Consider the following 20988-nt stretch of genomic DNA (forward strand, 5'->3'; position numbering starts at 1 on the left):
GAGCTTCAGTGAGGTAGTAAGTGACAGAAATAGAATTTGAACCCCTGATCCTCTGATTCCAATTTCTCTAATCCTCAGTTCACTCATCTTTAAATTAGGGATAATAATCCATAGTAACTTCCTCACAAGGTTATTCCATGCCACAAATGAATAATGATTATAAAGTGCTTTGGAAGCTTTAAATGTCAGTTGTGGTTGGTTTTCTGTTTGTATTTCAAAAACCTATGACTTCATCACCTTTACTGATGTGGATCAGAATTCCTCTAAAGCCTTATTTTTAGTAAACTGTCTTCAGTGTGTTGATAGGGCTGAAAAATGCGTTACTGGCGAACAGTCCTCTGGTGATGATTTAACTCAGTAAGGTTGGTTTTCTGACAGACACATAGTTTGTCATTTTAAGTTTTTCCAGGTTGGATAGGACCTATCTGGATTTGTATTCCCCTCTTATGTCCTGGTTAGCTATATCATTGTCTAAAAGGAGATTTCCCGTTTAGTCATACAGCTAGCTAGCTACAGGGATGAGCTAGTTTTTTTAAGATAAATTTTCATTGATACTTTTGTTTTACATTGCCTAAACTTCCTCCTGTGTTCTCTCTCCTCTCCATCCCATATAACCAAGAATATTTTGTTATTTTTATTCTGAAGTTAACAAACACCAAAAATATTGAACATTTTCGTAAGAAGATAAAAAGATATATGAAACCACAAGTCTATTACATACAGCTTGCTCTTTTTAAAAGAATATGTTTATTGTGAAGGATGGCTCTTGAGGAGGGCAAAAGGAAAGGATACTGGGGAAAAGTATGGTATGGTTAAAAAAACACATCAATAAAAATTTATTTTTAAGAAGTTAAAAATCCAACATGTTACTTTTAAAAGTCTCTTATCAGTTTTCTTTTGAACTTCATTCTATTTTTATTTTTTAATTAAATTTTATTTTTTCAGTAAGGAAAAGTCTGCCTTCTCTCTCCTACTCAAAATGAGAAACAAAGCCCTTATTACAAACATTTATAGTCAAGCAAAACAAAATCTTGTATTAGACATGTCCTATATGTATGTATATGCACACACACATGTAATATATATATGCACACACATAAGTATGCCTATACATATGCACATATACATGTATATATACATATGTGGAGTCAATCAATAGAGTGTTCACATACACACAAAATGATATATATCTACATAATTTTTTTTAAAAAACATTTTTTTTGATGTACTGATTGATTTTGCTGATTGTTTTTCCTCTTTTTAAAAATTTTTAATAAAACAGTCTTTGCAAACAACTGTGAAAGACTTAGGCTATAAACACATGTACACAATGCATTTTGTAATTTATCTCACCAAGTCAATGAATCACTATCCCTGGCATTGGCCAGCTGAATGAATAGGAAAACACTGAATGACTTTTGAAAACAAACCTATCCTCTCACTCTTAGATAGGAGGTCTTAGTACAAAGTGAAGAAAGCACACAAAGCATGTGAAATACATTTACATGTATTAATCTAGAAGATATGTATAAACACATACACACTCCTCAGTCATCACTTTGGAATCCTTCATATCTGTCAGAAGATGAATAATATGTTTAGTATGAATAGTATGAATCCTCTGGAATCATGGTTGGTCTTTGTGTTGCTCAGAGATCTTAATTCTTTCAGAGTTCAACAATAATATTTCATTTAAGGAAAAAAAAAGAGGAAGAGAAAAATAATCAGCAAAACCAATCAATACATCAGAAAACCCCCAAACCCTGAACATGAACATTGTAATGATGAGATTTAACTCTAGGTAGTACATTTCTCTTTCTAGAACACTAGATTATGTTGTCTTTTTTTTTTTTAATTTTTTTCATTTACTAGGCAATTGGGGTTAAGTGACTTGCCCAGGGTCACCCAGCTAGTAAGTGTCAGGTGTTTGGTCTGAGGCCAAATTTGAACTCAGGTCCTCCTGACTTCAGGGCCAGGGCCAGTGCTCTATCCACCTAGCAGCCCCTAGATTATGTTGTCTTTAAACAAACTCATGTTTCCCTGCCCATTCTTGGGTGCAGAGAGGCTGCAGGTAGAACAATGTATTACACTTGGGGACTAGCCCTAAAGCGTTATGGTTTTATGATGGAAAGCACTACAAAAGTCCAAAGTGGTGATATTTTAAAATAGAAGTGGATTACTATATTAACTAGAAACAACATTTCGGATTTGGCTTTTCCTCTGTAATTAGATAGGCTGGCTTTACTTGCCTGAGATTCAGGTGTCTACAGGGTGAAGCTTGAAGTGCATTGGACTGCACAGTATCTTACCTTATGATATGAGTCTGTCAGCAGTGGAAGGAAGGGCCAGAGCTCATGGCCTATGTCTGTTTATACTTTTACTAGAATCCTCCTCTTGGTTGTCTTAACCTGGGGTCCTTGGACAGATAAATTCCAGAGGGATAGTGGAGGTCTATGAACTTATAAACCTTTGTATTCTTTGCTTGTCCCAAGTCATCAGTGCCATCCCAATACTTGGGTTCAGCCTGCTTCCCAAGCCTCCTAGGACCAGAGACTTGATGCAGAGACATTGCTGGTGATATTTCTTGCTGGCAAGAGTGGTGTGTGACTAGCTGTTCTGTCCCCGTATCTTACATTGATTAATGGCCCTGTTGCAGTCTGAAGTTCTGGCCCTTTGCTTTATAGACTCCACAGTATTTTTTTTTTTTTATTGTTGTCCCAATTCTTCCTGTTTAACTGATTTCAGCACAGCAAACTGTGTGGCATCTGTTAACTGACAAAAGTAACTGTCAGATCCACGACAGAGTAAAATGACCCGTAATGGCGTGACAGCCGTTTCTGTCAGCAAGCTTTTGTAGGTGCCCCATTGTGAGCGGCAGGGAAGGTTTCTTATGGGAGGTTCACCACAGATGAAGGGGAGCCTGAGGAAGTTTGCTTTTAAAACTTCAGAAAAGCAGATATTGATGGATTCCTGGTGGTGCTAGAAACCTTGTTGTGTGTGCCTTCCTCACCTGGTAGGAAGCCCTCACATCTAAGACAGAGGGGAGAGTTCATTTTCAAAAGTCATTCAGTATTTTCCTATTCTTTCAGATGGCCAGCGTCAGAGAATCAATCATTATCTTCACTGACGTGGTGAGATCCCTTATGATGTGAATTAATGCTTCACCGTTTGGATGTCTCCTAGAGTTGTTAGAACTGGATTTTTAAATTAAATTTTAGGTATTTTTCAGTAAGCAAAAGTCTGCTTTCTTTCTCTCTCACCCACCTAAATGAGGAAAAAAAAGAAAAAGCTTGTATTACAAATGTGTATAGTCAAGTAAAACAAATTATCGTCCATGTCCCCCCAAAATGTGTGTGTGTATATATGTACATATATAATATTATTAGATATTATATTCAATAATAACATAATTATTACACATATAGTCTAATGATTTATGATTATACATTAAATATATTACATATTTTATATATTTAATTTTCATATTACATATGAAAAATATTTTACCTTATTCTCATAGCAGGAATTTAATAAATGCTTGTTGACTTACTGTAGGTGCTTAATACACGCTTACTGATTGATTGACTACTATTTTTAGGGTTTCTTTTGCTAACCACATCCTGCTACCTATCTTTTGACAGAAAAGTAGGTGATAGACTAGAATACAAATTGAGACACGTGCACGCGCGCGCACACACACACACACACACACCCTTCTCTATATGTATATATTTATGCAAATGTGTACACATAGATATTTGTGTGTATGCATATATGTATATGCCCACACATATACATATGTCTGTATATGTATATATATGACATATACATATGTCTGTATATATATGTGTATATAAAAATATATGTACTTATACACACACACCCCTACCTCCAAATGTAGATAGGGCCTGCAGAGTGAGTCCAATGGGATGGTCAAACTTCTCCCACATTTTCCCTACCTTAAAAAAAAAAAAAAACAACAAAAAACCTGTATTTGACAATTCATCTTACAAATGAACCTTATTACTTGCATTTACTATAAAATATATAATTACTGTAATTAAGGTGGGTAATTAGGAAGAACTTGTCAAATCATGGACATAGTATATGGCAGACTAGAGATAAAGGAGCCTGATTTATAGTATTGCTTTCCAGAATGAGCTTCTAAATACTCCAGCAGGTTTTCCTCGGTTCAGTGTACTTTAAAGAGAAGAGATTGTCTGTCATAAATTTTCCTGACAGCCATTTATGGATAATTTTACCTTATTCTTTATAACATAAGCTGGCTTCTTCCTCTAATGGCGTTAAATTTAAAGATTTTTTTTTTTAAATAAAAAATTTTCACTTGCTCCCTCTCCTTGTTTTAAATGAAACCTTTCAGGTGTTGATCAGTTTCTTTTAAGCATATGTCAATCCTGGGGGACAGTAAGAAAGATTAACTTTGATTATGCTTTCATAAGATTGCAATTTCCCCTTTTTTCCTCCATTTCCTAGTGTGGGGAGAGGGGCTGGTCTTCCTTTAATGAATGGCATAGTGTTTCACGTGTGTTGTGACATTTTTCCATAATAGTGGAAGGTGAGTGTTTGAATAGTGGTGTGTGTGTGCATGTGTGTGTTTTAATAGAGCTGAATTTTTCTTGACTTAGAAAATAATCATTCTTCAATGAAGCTGTTAATGTTGCACAGATGGTAGCAAAGCGCTTCCCTTTGATTTTTAATAAAGTACTAGTCTGTCAAAGAGATTTCTCAACTTCTGTTGTGAAACTCATAATGGAGAGTAATTGGAAAGGCACACAATGTTCATCGTTATATCCCTTTGATGCAGATTAATGATAGCTAAGCCACATTTTCTAATTGCTTCTCTTTCTCTCTAGTTTGTTATTGCATTACGGGAAAAAATTTGGAAGAGTAGCTCCCTAGCTATCTATACATCTCTGTCTCAATATTTTATGATCTACCCTGAACTGAGTAAATTCAAGGAGGGCAGTTTTGTTTTTTCCACAGTACTATTAAGAAACTTTGTTTTGATTTTATGAAAGGGGGGAACACTTGTATGAATAGAGACATGTCTGATAAATTATGTGCATGAATATATTACATTATTGCATGAATATTTGCTCATAAACACTGATGCAGCTGTGAATAGTTTTGATTGTGCACCAGTAGAGTAGACTTGAAGAAAAAAAGATTTTGCTGTTTCTGTCCAGTGGGCAGCTGACTCCAGGCCTAATGGTCAGGTTTGCCAAGGTGTTCTCTCTCTAGGTGACAAGATACCCACTAATGTTGTGTGGGTGTCGGTCAACTATGTGTTGAGAGAAGGAGATTTAGTTGACAGGGACCTTGAGGACTTCTGTTTAATCGCTCATTTTACAAATGAGGAAACTGAGACCAGTGAGGTGAAATGACTTCTTTGCCCAAGGTCATACAGGGCGGTAGTGGAAGAACTGGGATTCGAACCCAGGTCCTCTGACTGCCAGTCTAGTGCCTTTCCAGTACCACTCTGCCTCTATTATGTAACGGAATTTGCTTAGCAAATCTTACCATGTATGTGTCAGTTATTAATGAATAAAAAAATCCTGCTTATTACTTGATTAGTTGAATTAGACTGTAGTCATAAAGTCAATCAGTAAACATTTATTAAGTTTCCACTATGTGCCAGGCCCTGTGCTAAGCACTGGAAATTTAAAACTCTTACTGCTGCTCACTGTTCTTTTATTTAAGAGCAGTTGATTTATGAATGCAGAGAGTCTGTCGTCCTTATGGATTGAGGCCCGTAGAGGCTTTTTTCTCTAATTAAGCCTGTTTTAAACACTTCTTAAGGGACTTTGGAGAAGTATGAAGTTTTCTATGTCTTTTATGTGTGTGTACATTCATGCATGCATGTACATACACATAACCTTTTCTATGCCTTTTCTATGTGTGTGTGTACGCACGTGCAAGTGCGTGCGTATAACTTCTGTGCTTTTCCTGTATGTACATATATAATCTTTTCTGTGCCTTTTGTGTACCTGTGTGTGTGTATATATATATATATACACACATATATAACTTCTGTTTTTTGTGTGTGTATATATATAGATATTTTTCTATGCCTTTTGTGTGTATGTGCATTATATATATGTAACTTTTTCTGTGTGTATATACATTACCCCCCCCCCACACACACACAAACACACACACATATGATTGCTAAGGAGTTAAATTAAATCCTTATAATTCTAAGTCATCCTCCCTCCCCCTTTAAAAAACATCCTGGGAACATTCTGTGTTTTGATCTTCTCTCTAGAATGAAGATTTTTATCAGAAGGGATTTCTTTTAAAGTCTCCTTATCACTAGTGAAAAGGCCTTGTTCAATCTAGACATAAAACCTCTGTCTATGTGATTCCCAATTCTGCCCCCTCCATTCCCACATTCTACTTTGGATTTCAGGTTTTTCATCTTGTTAACTTTGTTTCTGTCCCTTACCTCATTATATGAGATGCTGCATGACATAGTGAGAAGGGGGTTGGTCTTGGAATCAATAATGAGCCTATGGCTCCCTTCTCAGAAGTATTATGAAATAAAATATGTAAGATTATAAAGGAAACCAGTTACATTGTAAGAGTTATCAATAGATCAAGAGTAGTAGGACTCCACATTAATAAGAACATCTGATATAGAAGTTGATAGTTGAGTCAAGACTTGAAGAAAGTAAGGGATTCTGTGAAGAAGACCTGTGTTCAGTTTGTAGAAGCTGTGGGGTTCTCAAGCTTTGTGGCCTTGGGTGAGTCACTTAACTTTGTCATGCTTCGGTAACTGCCTAAGACCATAAATTACAGCAAATTCTGCATGGGTAGAGAGAGTTTCCTAGCTGGCAGACCCTGATACAAATGGAATCACCAGTGAAATGCCTGAATCCTTCCTCCCCCCTGCACCCCTCCAAATATAAACATGAGAGAGAGACTTGAACTCATGACTTCTTGGTAGAATGCATTAATTTCTTTAAGACTTGACCCAAAAACTGCCTTCTGCAAGAAGCCCTTCCCAATCCCTCTAACTCTTGGCACCCCCCTCTCCAAAGTACTCTTTATATGTTTAAATATGCGCATATTTCTCCCCCAAATAAATGCAAATATCTTGGGAGCAAAGACTATTCAGTGTTCATTTTTGTATCCTCAGCACCTGGCATAATGCTGGGCACATAGTAGGTCCTTAATAAAATGCCTATTGATTTATAGATTCCTGAGTCCAAGTCCAGGCATCACTCATTATGCCATGCTGCCTTTCATAGAATAATATAGAATACAGAAGTGAAATTTGGAGACAAAAAAACTGCCATTTGAAGAATGGTATGTGAGGAGGGGAGATGATATATAGCCAGAGGTTTTATGTCTCATTTCAAGAAGACTTTTTTACCGCAGTGATAAGAGGATTTTAAAAGAAGTCTCTTCTGATAAACTGTCAATTTTTACACATGTATGGAGATTTTACCATATATATCATGTTTATCGTGTGTCATTTACATCATATCACATTTATTCTACATATCACCTATGTATCATATATAACATTTTAATATGTAGCACATATATCATATATAAATATGGCCAGAGGCTCTGTTTCATTGGGAGCGTTATTAGAAACGAGTTGCTCAGTCATTTTCAGTCACATCCAACTCTTCATGCCCATTTGGGGTTTTCTTGGCAAAGATACTGGAGTGGTTTGACATTTCCTTCTCCAGCTCATTTTACAGATGAGGAAACTGAGGCAAACAGGATGAAGTGACTTTTCCAGGGTCACACAACTAGTAAGTGTATGAGGCCAGATTTGGACTCAGGAAGATGAGTCCTCCTGACTCAAAGCTTGGCACTGTATCCATTACACCTCCTGGCTGTCCCTTAGAAACAAATACCTTTTGATGTTAAGAAGATTAGTGTAACTTACAGCCTTCATATTTGCATTTATCCAAGGACGTGTTGTTTATGGAAAAATGGAGGAGACCTTAGGTCTAGTCTCGTCTGTTAACTAGCTAAGTGACCTTGAGCAAATCACTTAATGCATCTGGGCCTCTGTCTGCTCATCCATAAAACTGGGAGTATTGTTCTAGAGCAGGGGCTGGGAAATGTAAGACTGCCTCCAAGAATGGCTTTTACATTTTTAAATGAGGTTTTATTATATTTAAAAGTGTAAAAATCATCCTTAGGTCCACAGCCCTAAAAATCGGGCAGTGGGCAGATTTGACCTTCTGTTTGTATGTTACCTCTTGTTCTAGATAATAGGATTGTAGCTCTGAAGCTACCAAGGACCTCAAAAACCAGCTAGTCCATCCTCCTTAATTTTGAATTGAAGAAGCTTAGACCCAGGTACGTTCATTAGCACTCAATGGACCAGAATTTAAGAATACCTCCTTGAACTTGTCTCAGCTGATAATGCCTGGTCTGCCTACAGGTACCAGCAAGTGCCAGAGACGGGATTGAACCCAGGTCTTTTTTTTTTTTTTTTTTGTACCGCATTGCCTTCTAAGTTCTCTTAGAGCTGTAAGGTTCGATGATACTGTGTCTGTGAATTGCATTATCTTTCTGGCTCTCCTCCCTGTACTCTGCAGGGTAGGAAAACTGTGCTTCTGATTCCAGGCACATGACAGACATTCCACTTTCAGTTTCTCTCCCCCATGCCAGGGATGCATGCATTCCTTGCCTCCTCCACTTACAGCCCTGTTGTCTCCAAATCTCCTCTCACATGAAGCCTGTTTTGATTCCCCTACCTGCTAGTGCCCTCCCTCCCTTACCCAACCTTGTATTATTATTATTATTTTTTTTTGTATATACTCAGGTCTATAAATCTTGCCTTCCCTGATAAAATGTAAGCTGCCTTAAGTCAGAGACTGTTTTGTTTTTGTATCCCCACATCTACCACATAGTACAACTTAATAAATGCTTTTTGATTGAGAAATGATATGGTTGTAGTTTTAGAGGATTTTTGCTGGGGTGAAGAGTGAAATGTGATTTTCTTTTTTAAGTATAGGCTGAAGGTTTTGAGTCCCAAAGTAAATTAAAGTGGACTTGAAAAAAAATGTTTGGGAGCAACTAGGTGGTATAGTGGATAGAGCACCAGGCTTGGAGTCTGGAGAATCTGAGTTCAAATCTGGTCTCAGACACTTATCTGTGTGACCCTTTATGAGTCACTTCACCATGTTTGCCTCAGTTTCTTCATCTGTAAAATGAGCTGGAGAAGGAAATAGCAAACCACTCCAGGATCTCTGCCAAGAAAACCCCAAGTGGGGTTATGAAGATTTGGACAAGATTGAAATGACTGAACAACAACAATAAATAAAATGTTTAGGATTTTTTTTTTTAATTTTTTTTTTCTTTTTAGGCAGTTGGGGTTAAGTGACTTGTCCAGGGTCACATAGCTAGTAAGTGTTAAGTGTTTGGTCTGAGGCCGGATTTGAACTCAGGTCCTCCTGATTTCAGGGCCAGTGCTCTATCCACTATGCCACCGAGCTGCCCCAAGGATTTTTTTTTTTAATTAGATTTAATGGTATGTGTACTAGGTTTCTCTAAGTGCCTGATGCTTGTTGTTAAGATTTTGATAAGCATAGGGGAGTTTTCTGAGTTAGACATTTTTTTTGCTGTTTGTAAAACAGTGTGCCTTCTGTAACTCCATTTTAGAAAATGAACACTCACCGATCTTGAAGCAGAGCTCAATTGTGGATAGAAAAGTAACATAGTCAGTTTGACTGATCTATTTTCATCTTGTAAACACGCCGCCCTTTTTAAAAATAACAATTTTGATGAAAGACTCTTGGCTATAAAATCAGGCAGCTGTTGTAGGTGAGCTCTTACAAAAACCAAGCGAATGATTTGGGTTCATAGGAGGGGAGGGACTGTGGTGTATAGGACAGAGAAATGGACTTAAGAGTATGGAAGATCTGCCTCTGTGACCCTGCAACAAGTCACATAACCTCCTTGAAGATGTCCTAGGCTCTTCTGAGCCTCTTCAGATACGGAGAAGGTGCCAGCCTGTATTGGTGGAGGGAGTTGCCTCGCCTGGAAGTTCCTTATACCCGTGAAATAATAGATTAAGACCCTATCCCTATGAAGTTATTGACAGTTTGAAAAGATGAGATTTATCAAATTGTCCCAATACTTGCCCTGGTACATTAGATTTTTGATTCTTCCGTATAGTAAGGTGATCCACCACATAGCAAAAACATGGTGTTCACGAGACATTATGACGCCATGGAAAGAGTGGTAGCTCTGGAGAACCTGGTTTCAGATGTCCCCTCTGACTCTCAGTGCATGACCTTGGACAAGTCAATTGCCTTTTCTCTTTCATCTCCTATAAAATGAAGGCCTTGGATTACATGGCCACTGAAGTGCTTTCTACCTCTAGATCCCTGATCCTGGGTTCCTTTTAAATGAGAGGTGCATAACCCTTGTGTTGTAATGAAAACACTTTGTAAACCTTTAAAGGACTATATGCATGTGAGTAGTAGTTGTTTGGGGATGAGACCTATAATTTCATCAGTGTCAGAGATTCTTGGGATAGAAACTTTTTCTACTGATACAGATTGAGGCACTGGGAAACCAAGTGACTGGGCTATAATCTCACAGCTAAGTGCTAACCACCATGCCGTGTGACTATTATTAAATATACTCATTTGTTCTGTTTATTTTAAATAGGCAGCTAGGTGGCCCAGTGGATAGAGTGCCAGGCCTGGAGTCAGGAAGACTCATCTTCCTGAGTTTAAATCTGGCCTTAGACACTTACTAGCTGTGACCCTGGCTGGGCAAGTCACTTCACCTTGTTTGCCTCAGTTTCCTCATCTGTAAAATGAGCTGGAGAAGGAAATGTCAAACCACTCCAGTATCTTTGCCAAGAAAACCCCAAATGGGGTCATGAAGAGTCAGACACAACTGAAAAATGACTGAACAAGTTGCTGTTTTTTTCCCCCTCTTCTTGTTAGATATACAGGAATATTTAAGTTGATGATATTTAGATTTCAGTAAATCAAAGAATATTTGGGTCAGTAGGACCAGTTTAATCATTCCGGCCAACTTAATCTCTGTGTGTTTTCTCTTCTGTGCCCATTTTATATAAGTAAGGAAATGAAGGATATGATTTGTCGAAGTTCACAGCCAGTAACTGTGCCAGTGACACAGCCGGAGAGACAGTGTTTGAACCCAGGTGTCCTGACACTGTCCACTCTTAGTCCCATTGTATTAGAGTTATCCTTAGGGTCAGAAGTGCTGATGAGGGAGAACTGTCCAGTGATTTAAAAAATAATAGGGAAGGAAGAAGCCCTTTCTGATTATGAGCTGATTTGAGAGACCCAGTCAAGGTTAAAAACCTAGAGAAAGTAAAAAAAACAGTGCATCAGAAATTGTCTCCATTTCCATTGTTGGTAAAAGCCAGTTTTATAAATTAAGCAACTATCTGACTTCCATGAAAAGCCTTCTTGATAGACAGATAGATATAGATGTGTATAGATATATCTGTGTATATGTATGTATATCAATGAATGTATACATATATGTATGTATACACAGATACATATCCATATTTCCTTAAATGTAGAAGGAACTTAGAGGTCATGTAGGTCAATTTCCCCATTTTTCAGATGAGGAAACTGAATCCCAAAGACAAGTAATTTACTCAGAGCCACAAAGATAGTAAATAACAGAACCAGGATTTAAACTTGGGTGATCTGAGTTGAAATCCAGCGTTCATTTCCCCATGGAATCTTTTATGGTTTGGCCTGCCATGTCCTTATTTTGATTGTTTGTCATCTCATTGAAATGGTTATTTTCTTCATTCATACGAATCCTGACCCATCCCATGCCTCCTCATCTTGGGTTGTTCTTGTCCATGGTCCTCTATGGAGAGACTTTGGAGATGCTAGTATACTGGCGGCCTTCCTTTGGGTCTTTTAACAGTTTATGCATTCTGGTGTAGCATTTAACCTGGCCATCTGTTATCTGTCATCCTTGCTATAGGACCAACCCACCTCAATTCCGCCATTAAAAATTTATCCTTTTTGCTTAGAACTGTGTCTCTCCAGCCTATTTTCCTTTTTCTTTTCTTTTCTTTTTTTTTTTTTTGAAGAGACACTCCTGGGAGAGTTAAACCTGAAGCTATATATAAGTATATGTATATATGAGTTAATTTATAATATTTTTCTATAGCTCTCAGCCTAAAAGCTTAGCTACCATTTATGTATTGTTTTAAGGTTTGCAAAACACTTTCACATATATTGTCTTATTTGATCTAACAACAGCCCTGTGAACTTAGGTGCTATTATTATCTTCTTTTTGCAGATAAAGAAACTGACGCACAAGGAGGTTCATTGACTTTCCCTGAGTCCCATAGCTAATGAGTATTTGAGGCAGGATTTAAACTCAGGTCTTCTTGACTGTCCACTATCTGCTTCAGTAAAGCTTACTCCCTAATTGGTGGTGGGAGAGTTGGGAAGGGATCCATGAAGAATAGGATTGGAGAGGAAATAATACACTGAGTCTGGAAATACAGGCTTGTAATATAGTTTGGGAATATAGTTTGTGAAGGGTTTTAAAAACTTAGCCAGAGGAGTTTATAATTTATCCTCGAGGCTAGTGTTCATTGACTTGGAAAGTGATATGGTCAGATCTACACTTATCCTTATCACTGGTGGCTGTGTGGAGAATGGATTGGAGTAGAGAGAGACTTGAGAGGCAGAGAGACCAGTTAGGAAGTGAGTGAGATAGCTTGAGGGCATGGTCTGTTCTAGTGAAGATCAGGATAATTCGCACATGTTTGCTTCAAGGAAGTAGGGAAGGAACCAGTGGAGATAATATACCTGGACAGCATAGTTGTGTGACTTCTCTAGCTCCATTCAGTCAATTGACAATCAGTCAACATTTGTAAAACACCTACTATGTAAAACAGCATTGTGCTGAGCCCTGGGGATACAAAGAAAGGCAAAAAACCCTAAAACCAACAGAAAACCAGTTTTGTCCTTCCAAAGTGTTCACATTCTGATAGAGCAGCTGAGTAGGTGGTGAACAGGAGTGGAAGAGGTAGATGGTGGGTGTGATCCAGAGCTGGGGTTTGGTAGGAGATGTTGGGGGCAGTGGGGTGAGGGAGGCCGGGGATTAGGGAGTTGATGACTATGTAGAGTTGAATTAGTTAACTATAGGGTAGAAATGGAAGAGGGAGAAAAGTAGAGTCAGAGAAGGACTCTGTATTCTGAGAAAATATTGAGGGGAAGGAATCTAATATCTTCTTGAGGTTGAAAAATAATTATGAGAGGAACGAGTCAGAGGGACAGCTGGAGGACAGATAGGAGACCCTGGCCAGATAGAGGAGTATCAGAGTTTTTGATTAAGGAAGTGGGGGAGTATACTTGTGGTTAATAGTGAGATTCAGGGCACAGGGTTAGGGAAGGCATTTAAGTGGGAAAGCACAGTGTATATAATAGTTTTGTTTGTCTGGACCTCAAAATAGGTAGAAAAAAGTGTATGAGCTAAAAAGCAGGAAGGGTAAACTAGGGTCTCATTGTTGAGGACCTTGGAAGACAGATAGAGAAGGGAGCTTTTGAAAGATTTTGGGTTAAAGAGTGTCTTGAGTGCCATACATTGGATTTAACAAATCCTCTTGTTACTGGTCTTCAAAATTCCCATTCATTCAGCTAAATGTTTGCTGGAGCATTATTAATGGAAAAATTTTAATTTTCATTTGATTTTCTTTTCTACAGTATAGTATAGTATAGTATGATATAATGTAATATATACCATACAATATAACATAATAATATAATAAAACATAACACAATATACCATTTATAGAGCTCCTTTAAGGTTTGCAAAGTACTATACATTTATCTCGTTTGATCCTCGTGGCAACCCTGTGAGGGAGATGGAATTATTATCCTAGTTTTACAGATGAGGAAACTGAGGCCAAGAGAGGTTACTCCAGGTTACACAGCTAAGTATCTGAGGTGGAATTTGAACTCAGGTTTCTGTGCTTATGCATAGATATATGCCACTAGAGAAACAAACATGAGACAAATGTTTCTGTTTATATCACAAATACTTAATTTTTGGCTTATTACATTTTAATATTTAAAGGAGACTATGACCATTACAGTGGCAGGGTGGTGTAGTGGAGATAATTCTAGATTGGGAATCAGAGGCCATGAGTTCAAATCCCATCTCTGACTCTTGCTACCTTGTGTAACCTTGGGCAAATCAATTAGCCTCTCTTGTTCCATATATGTGCCCCTTTTCTTCTGTGAACCACTTGAAAACTTTCAGAAGGTATTCTTGCTTTAAACCAAGGTGAAATGAAAGCAGAAATATTAGCTGAAGCAGGGAAAAGAGAAACTGGTTAATTTTAGTCTTTAGATTAGATTGGAGTTTCCAGCCTGCCAACCCAGATGCGTTAATATTTTTTAAACAGGTTAAAAAAAAATACCATGAAATACATTGTATAAATATAAAACATCCAGAGGGAAATTAGAAATAACATCTCAGCTCTTAATTCCCTTGCCAGCATTTGAAAGGCAAGAACATATTGTGAAGAGGTGTCAATCCCAGAAAAGAATTAAATTAACTTTGTGTTATAGCCGAGGGAAGGGGCCGAAGAGAAACTGGACAACAAACACACTTGAGAATTTTGCATTGAAAAAAATGGAGCAAAGTTCCATTGTCTGCATTTATGTTTCTCAAACTCTGCTCCTGGTTTCTAGGAGTAACAGGGATGAGACAGTAGTTTTTTCTTTTTAAACTTTGAAGTCAACTTGAGTGTGGTGGCATGAGATATTTTATTTAGTGTTCTTTTTGTTATGTATACAAATGTTTGCAAAAAACATCTAAGAAGAAAAGGTAATAGAATTTTAGAGGTGGGAGGAACATTAGAAATCTTGTCCAACCCCCTCAGTAATGATGATGAGGATAATAGCTAACATTTATATAGTGTTTTAAGGTTTGCAAAATGCTTTATAAAGATTATCTCATTTTATCCTCCCAACACAACCCTGGGGATAATTACTGTTATGTATATTGCCATATATATTATTATGTGTAATATACTAATAGATAATTACAGTTATATAATATACAGTATATTGCATTATATAATATTAGTGATATCAAATAATAAGTAATACATTGAATAATATGTAATATGTAATCACTGGGACTAATTACTGATGGAATATTTAATAAATACAATATATAATTATATGAAATATATAATTACTGTTATATAATAACTACTTTAATAATCCCTTCTTATGGATAAGAAAACTCAGAAAACTTCACACAGTTAATAGTATCTGAGGTTGGAAATGAACTCGGGTATTCATGACTCCAGGTCTAGCATTCTGTCTGTTCTGCTACCTGTGACTTTTTTCTTTTTTTTTTTTTTTTTTTTTTTTGCATTTTGGTGAGGCAGTCAGGGTTAAGTAACTTGGCCAGGGTTTGCAGCTAGTAAGTGTCAAGTGTCCAAAGCTGGATTTGAACTCAGGTCTTCCTTACTCCAAGGCCAGAGCTCTTATCTACTGTACTATGTAGGTGCCCCATACTACCTGTTTCTTATGCCTCTTAAACAACTTGCCTAAAATCACACAGGTAGTAAACACATGTAGGCTTTGAACCCCAGGTCCTTTCTTCCATACCATATAGATAGTGTTCTTTGTTAAAAAGTTAACTTGTGCCCCATCACCTCATCAGTAGAAGCATTGTGGTATGTGGTAAGGGGGAAGGAGACCACCTGACTTTGATTTCATTGGACCTGGCTTCAAATCTGACCTCGTGCTTGAGTGGATTAACTTGTCTGGGCCTCATTTTTCCCCTCTGTAAAGTGAGGATATTTGACTACGGGGTCTCTGAGATTCTGTCCAGCTTTCAATCTCTGGTTCTCGTCACAGAATGTTAGAGATGGAGGAAGGAAGTTTGGACATCTAGTCATCTTCTGTTGGCATTGGAAAAGACAGATCAGCATCAGGGAGAGAATTGATTTAATTGTAACAGACCTTGGCAGAAAAATGATTTATCATTGTGGTTGATAATGATCTTTAATTTATATTGCTTCCTCTTTTCCCAGTTATTTTGCCTTTTTTTATGCTTTTCTTTTCTTCTCGAATAACAACCTCTTATCAACCCACCCTTTTCCCTTCATCCAAATGCCATCTCAGCAGGAACTTTGCCTATGGTAGTGGGTTGAGTCAGATTCTTAAAGTTTTCTCCCTCCTAGTAATTTTCCATCCCTTTATGTGTTTTTTTTTTTCTTTCTATTTCTCTCTGTGTCTTTGTTGGTTGTTTTTAAAGGTGGCTTCAAGGGAGAGGCAAGGCAAACAATGTTTGGAAGGTGATGCTTACTCAGAGAACTGTCTTTCCTTTCAAGTTTTAGGTTTGATGTCTAGTTTTTTTAGCTCAAGTGAAAAAGGACCAGGCAACCAGTACAGCCCACTTGTTCACCTTTGCCTACAGGGTTGGAGAGTAGCTAGGAGAGGCAGTCAGAGATGGAAGGAGAGTTAGTGAGAAGCTGCTGAGAAAAACTGAAGTTTACATCAACTGTCTTCCCTAGCACCCTGGCCTAGGGCTGGTAACCAGCTACTCCATTAATTTGTTCCTGGTCTGTGCTGTCAAGATTATGTAATAACAGAGAGGAGTCACTGTTGGCTGCAGTTGCTAGTTAGGAAAAGTAAAATAATAGCCAACATTTATATAATGTTTTAAGGTATGGGAAGATTTGTGCAGGCAAAATATTGGGAAAGGTGTAAATCTCCAAATCAGCATACTAGGGGAAAATATATGCAAGTCAGTAATGGTAATTAGGTTGAGTTTGGCCATGTATTAATTTCTTGAAATGTTTCCTTGAAAGTGATAACAGTGCTTCCCAATGTTCCTGGGAACAATCCGACTGCCTGTTGTATTAATTTTGGTAGGGGGAGGGGGGGGTTACTCACCAAAAAAGAAGCATCTATAGTCCCAGATCCATTTATTACTTTTCCTCATAATGATTACCTCTAGTTTTGCCCATTTAATCTAATTTGCAGTATAACTTGTGATTGTTATAGAATATCTGGAACAGAGTAAGCTCTTAATATATACTTATTGATTGATTCTACTGTCAAAGTATTTAATATGTATTAAGTTGAACCTCACAGTAGACTCCTGGGGGAGGTAATGTTTCAATTAAAAGAATGGCAAAGGGGATGAATGGAGAAGCTGGAACCATGTCCATTGGTAGAGCCAGGAATGTATATCATCTATATGATATAGCAGATTTTTTCCTCTTATTTACAAATTTTCTTTTTTCTCTTTCTCTCAGGTCTAGAAGAAAGTGCACCTGAGACAAGAACCTCACGAGATGAAGATGAAAACAAGAAATTCATAAAAATGTGGTTCAGCCCTCGTAGCAAGAAGGTCAGATATGTCTTCAATAAAACTTCAGTGCAGACCCATCCTCAGCCAGCTGAAGATGAGCAGGTTTATCAGGCCTTTGAATTTAGTTCCTCGTCCCTTGAGCAAGATTCTCCCCAGAAGCCTAAAAAAGTAACCAGGAAAACCAGAAAAAAGCAGAAAAAGAGAAGTTTAGCTGAAATTAATCAAGAATGGGATTTGGAGAAGGAAAAGCATAAAAAGGAATTTGATCAGAGTACCAGCGAGAAACTCAAAGAAAAGTCAGTCTCATTCTGTATTCAGCCCTCTGTTCTCCAGACCCCAGAACTAAGTGGTGGTGTAGATTTACTGAGTTGTGCCTCTGCAACAGAGGCCGGTCCTGCTGAAAAGGTGAGTGAGATCTGCCCGTCACCGGCCATGCAAGTAGATTCAGTAGGAGTCAATATAGATAGTGAGGTAGCATCATCTCACGTGGAATCTCTTGGTGAGAATAGTTTTACATCAGAGACATCCTTGCCATTGAATAATGGTGGAACAAGTGAGAGGCAGCCCCCCGACTCCTTTGTGGTGCCTGTTACTAAAAGACGTAGAAGAAGAAGCCAGCAGAAATCCAGAAGAACATCTGTCAGTCACGATATCCCCACAGAGTCGTTACTGCCATCTGAAGATAATGCCTCATCTCCCACATCCAAATGTATAGTCGATGACCCATTATTAACGGCAAGAATCAGTGATGTATTAAATGACTCTATTAGCTTTTCCCCTTCAAAATCTTCTGGTACTCCATCATCATCCATAATGAATAGCCCTTGTCGACCGGGGATGGTGTCTAGCCCTTCTGCTGTGAGGCTGTCTCCCACTAGCCCTGTGGCCGTCAAGAGAAACCATAGAGGAGAAACTCCGCTCCATATTGCTTCTATTAAGGTAAGCTCACTCTGATGAACATCATTTTGGAATAAAAGTAAAAAAAAAAATAGTATGTTTGGAACATAAATAATACCTCAGGAATAATGGCTAATAAGATGATTCTGAAGTTTCACAATTTCTTAGAAATGCAGAAGCAAAATTTATTGGAACTGTTTCTCATTTTAATTATATACATAGACACACATTTATACACATGGAACATATATACACAAATGTATTATATGTGTGTGTATATATGTATGTGCATGTATTATGTATATGTGTGTGTATACACACACACACAGTTTAAAATTTTTTAAAATGATATCTTTTGTTTTTCCACCATTCTGATTTCTCCTTTTCCTGTTTCCCTTGAAACAAAGAAAAATATTTAAAAGTAAAACCAAGTGAGACAATGACCTTGTCTGACCAGGTACACTGCTTCCCCCATCTCTGTTGAAAGGAGAGTCATGTGCTTTATAATCAGTTGATAGGAACTAATATGGTTCATTACAGTTCATCAGAATTCAACTGTCTTTTTAGTGGTGATTGTGTGATTGTAGTTATTGTGTATATGATGCTTTTGTTTCTGCTTTCTCCCTTGTCTGGATTTCTCATACTCTTAGTTTGTGATGTGCAGTAATATTCCACTATATTCATATACCTGCTTCAGTTTTCTCTCAGTTGACACACTCCTATTTTATCTGTTTTTTTTGCTACTATGTGGAGTGTTACTAAGACTATTTTATAGTCTTATAAGATTATGTATATAATATATATTACATGTATTATACATAAGACTTATGTATAAGACTATATAACATATATATGCTATATTGTGTTATATTGCTGTGGTTCAGTTGTGTTCAGTCGTATCCAACTCTTCATGACCCCATTTGAGAATTTTCTTGGCAAAGATACTGGAGTGGTTTGCCATTTCCTTCTCCATCTGGTTTTACAGATGAGGAAACTGAGGGAAACAAGGTCAAATGACTTGCTCAGAGTCACAGAGCTGGTAAGTGTCTGATGACATATTTGAACTCAGGACTTCCTGACTCCAGGCCTGGTGCTCTATCCATTGTGCCACCTGGCCGTCACCTGTGCTGTATTACCTCACATTACATATTGTGTTGTGTTGTATTGTGTTGTATTTAGTTATAGGAGTAACAGAAAAGAAAGAAGCCTAAGTGCAGTCTCACCAAGCCTGCATTTTTCTATGGTTGTTTATGCAGGTAAAAAGCAAAGGATTGGGAAATTTACTAGCTACTGGATCAGGGAGGACTAGAGTCTGTTTGTATGTATGTGTATACTCATATCTTTCTTTCAATATTAGTTTGAATCAATAAATATTCATTATTATTATATATAATTATATAATATGTTATATAATATATACATATATTCATATAATAACATATAATTATATAATATACTACATATATCACATACACATATATTACATATATATTATCTTTATTATTATAATCAACATCAAGCATTTATTACTTGCTTATGCTGTGCCAGACTCTGTGCTAAGTAAGCATCCAGGTTAGAAAGGAAAAGTGAAAACAAGTTTCTGCCCTCAAGGACCTGATGTTCTGATGGCGGAGACAGCACATATTGAAATCAGTACATACGTAATAAATTCAGGATAGAGAGAAGGTGGCCTTGGAGGAGGGGGACGGCATTCGTGTCCATTGAGTTACTGTTTTAGTTTGTGATACATCACAGAGTGAGATTAGACTTTGTGCAGATGCCAGTTAGGCTCCTCCAGCCCCCACCGGGCACTGCTGGAGCATGCTCTGTAGGAGAGAAAAGGTAGCAGCTGTGTTATGCATGTCCTTTGTGAGGTGGTAGCTCAGAGGGAGCAGGAACTATGCATGAAACTATCCTGTCTGTCTTCAGCGTTTTAGTTCCATCTCTTGAAAGCTGCTCATACTACCTTTTCATCATCTTTTAAAATATATATTAATTACTATTACAGTATAGTCCTTAATTTGCTAGTATGTATTATTATAGTAATTTTCCTCTCAGAAGATTGATTTCACTAATGAAGCAAAGAGCGTTGTTATTTAGTAATTAGTCATGGAAGGGATAACAACACGTTGTACTTAGATGATTTGAAAGTTCCAAGGATGGGATTGCTGATTTTTAAAAAAAGTAAAAAAGATTGTAAATTGGAGTTTTAAAATCGCCCCTGGGTCTTTCAGTAGAGTGGTAGGTTTAGCATTTTCCACAGTAAAGTTAGTTTGCTTAAACCTTAACTTATCTGATCTCACTCCCAGAAGTCCTCTACTGAGAAATGGGAGACCTGGTAGGATTTGTTTTCACATACAAATTGTTTCTCCTAGGTAGGGTAAAGCTTATTTGCATGAATACATAGCCTCTCCCCAAAGGTTAATTTGCATTGTTCATAGTTGAAAATGCTTCCTAGATGTTAAAGAATTACTACCACCTCCTGTCCCTGTACCCTCTGTTCCTGCATTCTTGGAGCTGCAGAAAAATTTTAAGTCCCTGGATCTTCTCTAATGGTGGAATTATTGGGGGAAATAAGGCTGTGTGTGTGTGTGTGTGTGTGTGTGTATGCAAGTACATTTCATCTGTGTTAAAGAAATCTATGGATTATGGCTATATTGTGATTATCAACTTAAAAAATATATTTGCAGAGATTGCACAGAGGCCTTAGATGTCAGAAAGTATAATGATCCAAAATGT

The 20988-nt window shown here is 37.4% G+C and overlaps 1 protein-coding gene across 1 annotated transcript in view; it reads left to right on the top strand.

Annotated features, from left to right (window-relative positions):
* BARD1 (BRCA1 associated RING domain 1) overlaps window positions 1-20988 on the top strand; it is a 142444-nt gene that overhangs the window by 30039 nt on the left and 91417 nt on the right. Inside the window, exon 4 of the mRNA XM_027873777.1 lies at window positions 17297-18291. Coding sequence (XP_027729578.1) covers window positions 17297-18291 — 995 coding nt within the window. The remainder of the gene's footprint in view (window positions 1-17296; window positions 18292-20988) is intronic.

Source organism: Vombatus ursinus, unplaced genomic scaffold, assembly GCF_900497805.2.
Source record: "Vombatus ursinus unplaced genomic scaffold, bare-nosed wombat genome assembly UNPS02014802.1, whole genome shotgun sequence".
Taxonomy (NCBI): domain Eukaryota; kingdom Metazoa; phylum Chordata; class Mammalia; order Diprotodontia; family Vombatidae; genus Vombatus; species Vombatus ursinus.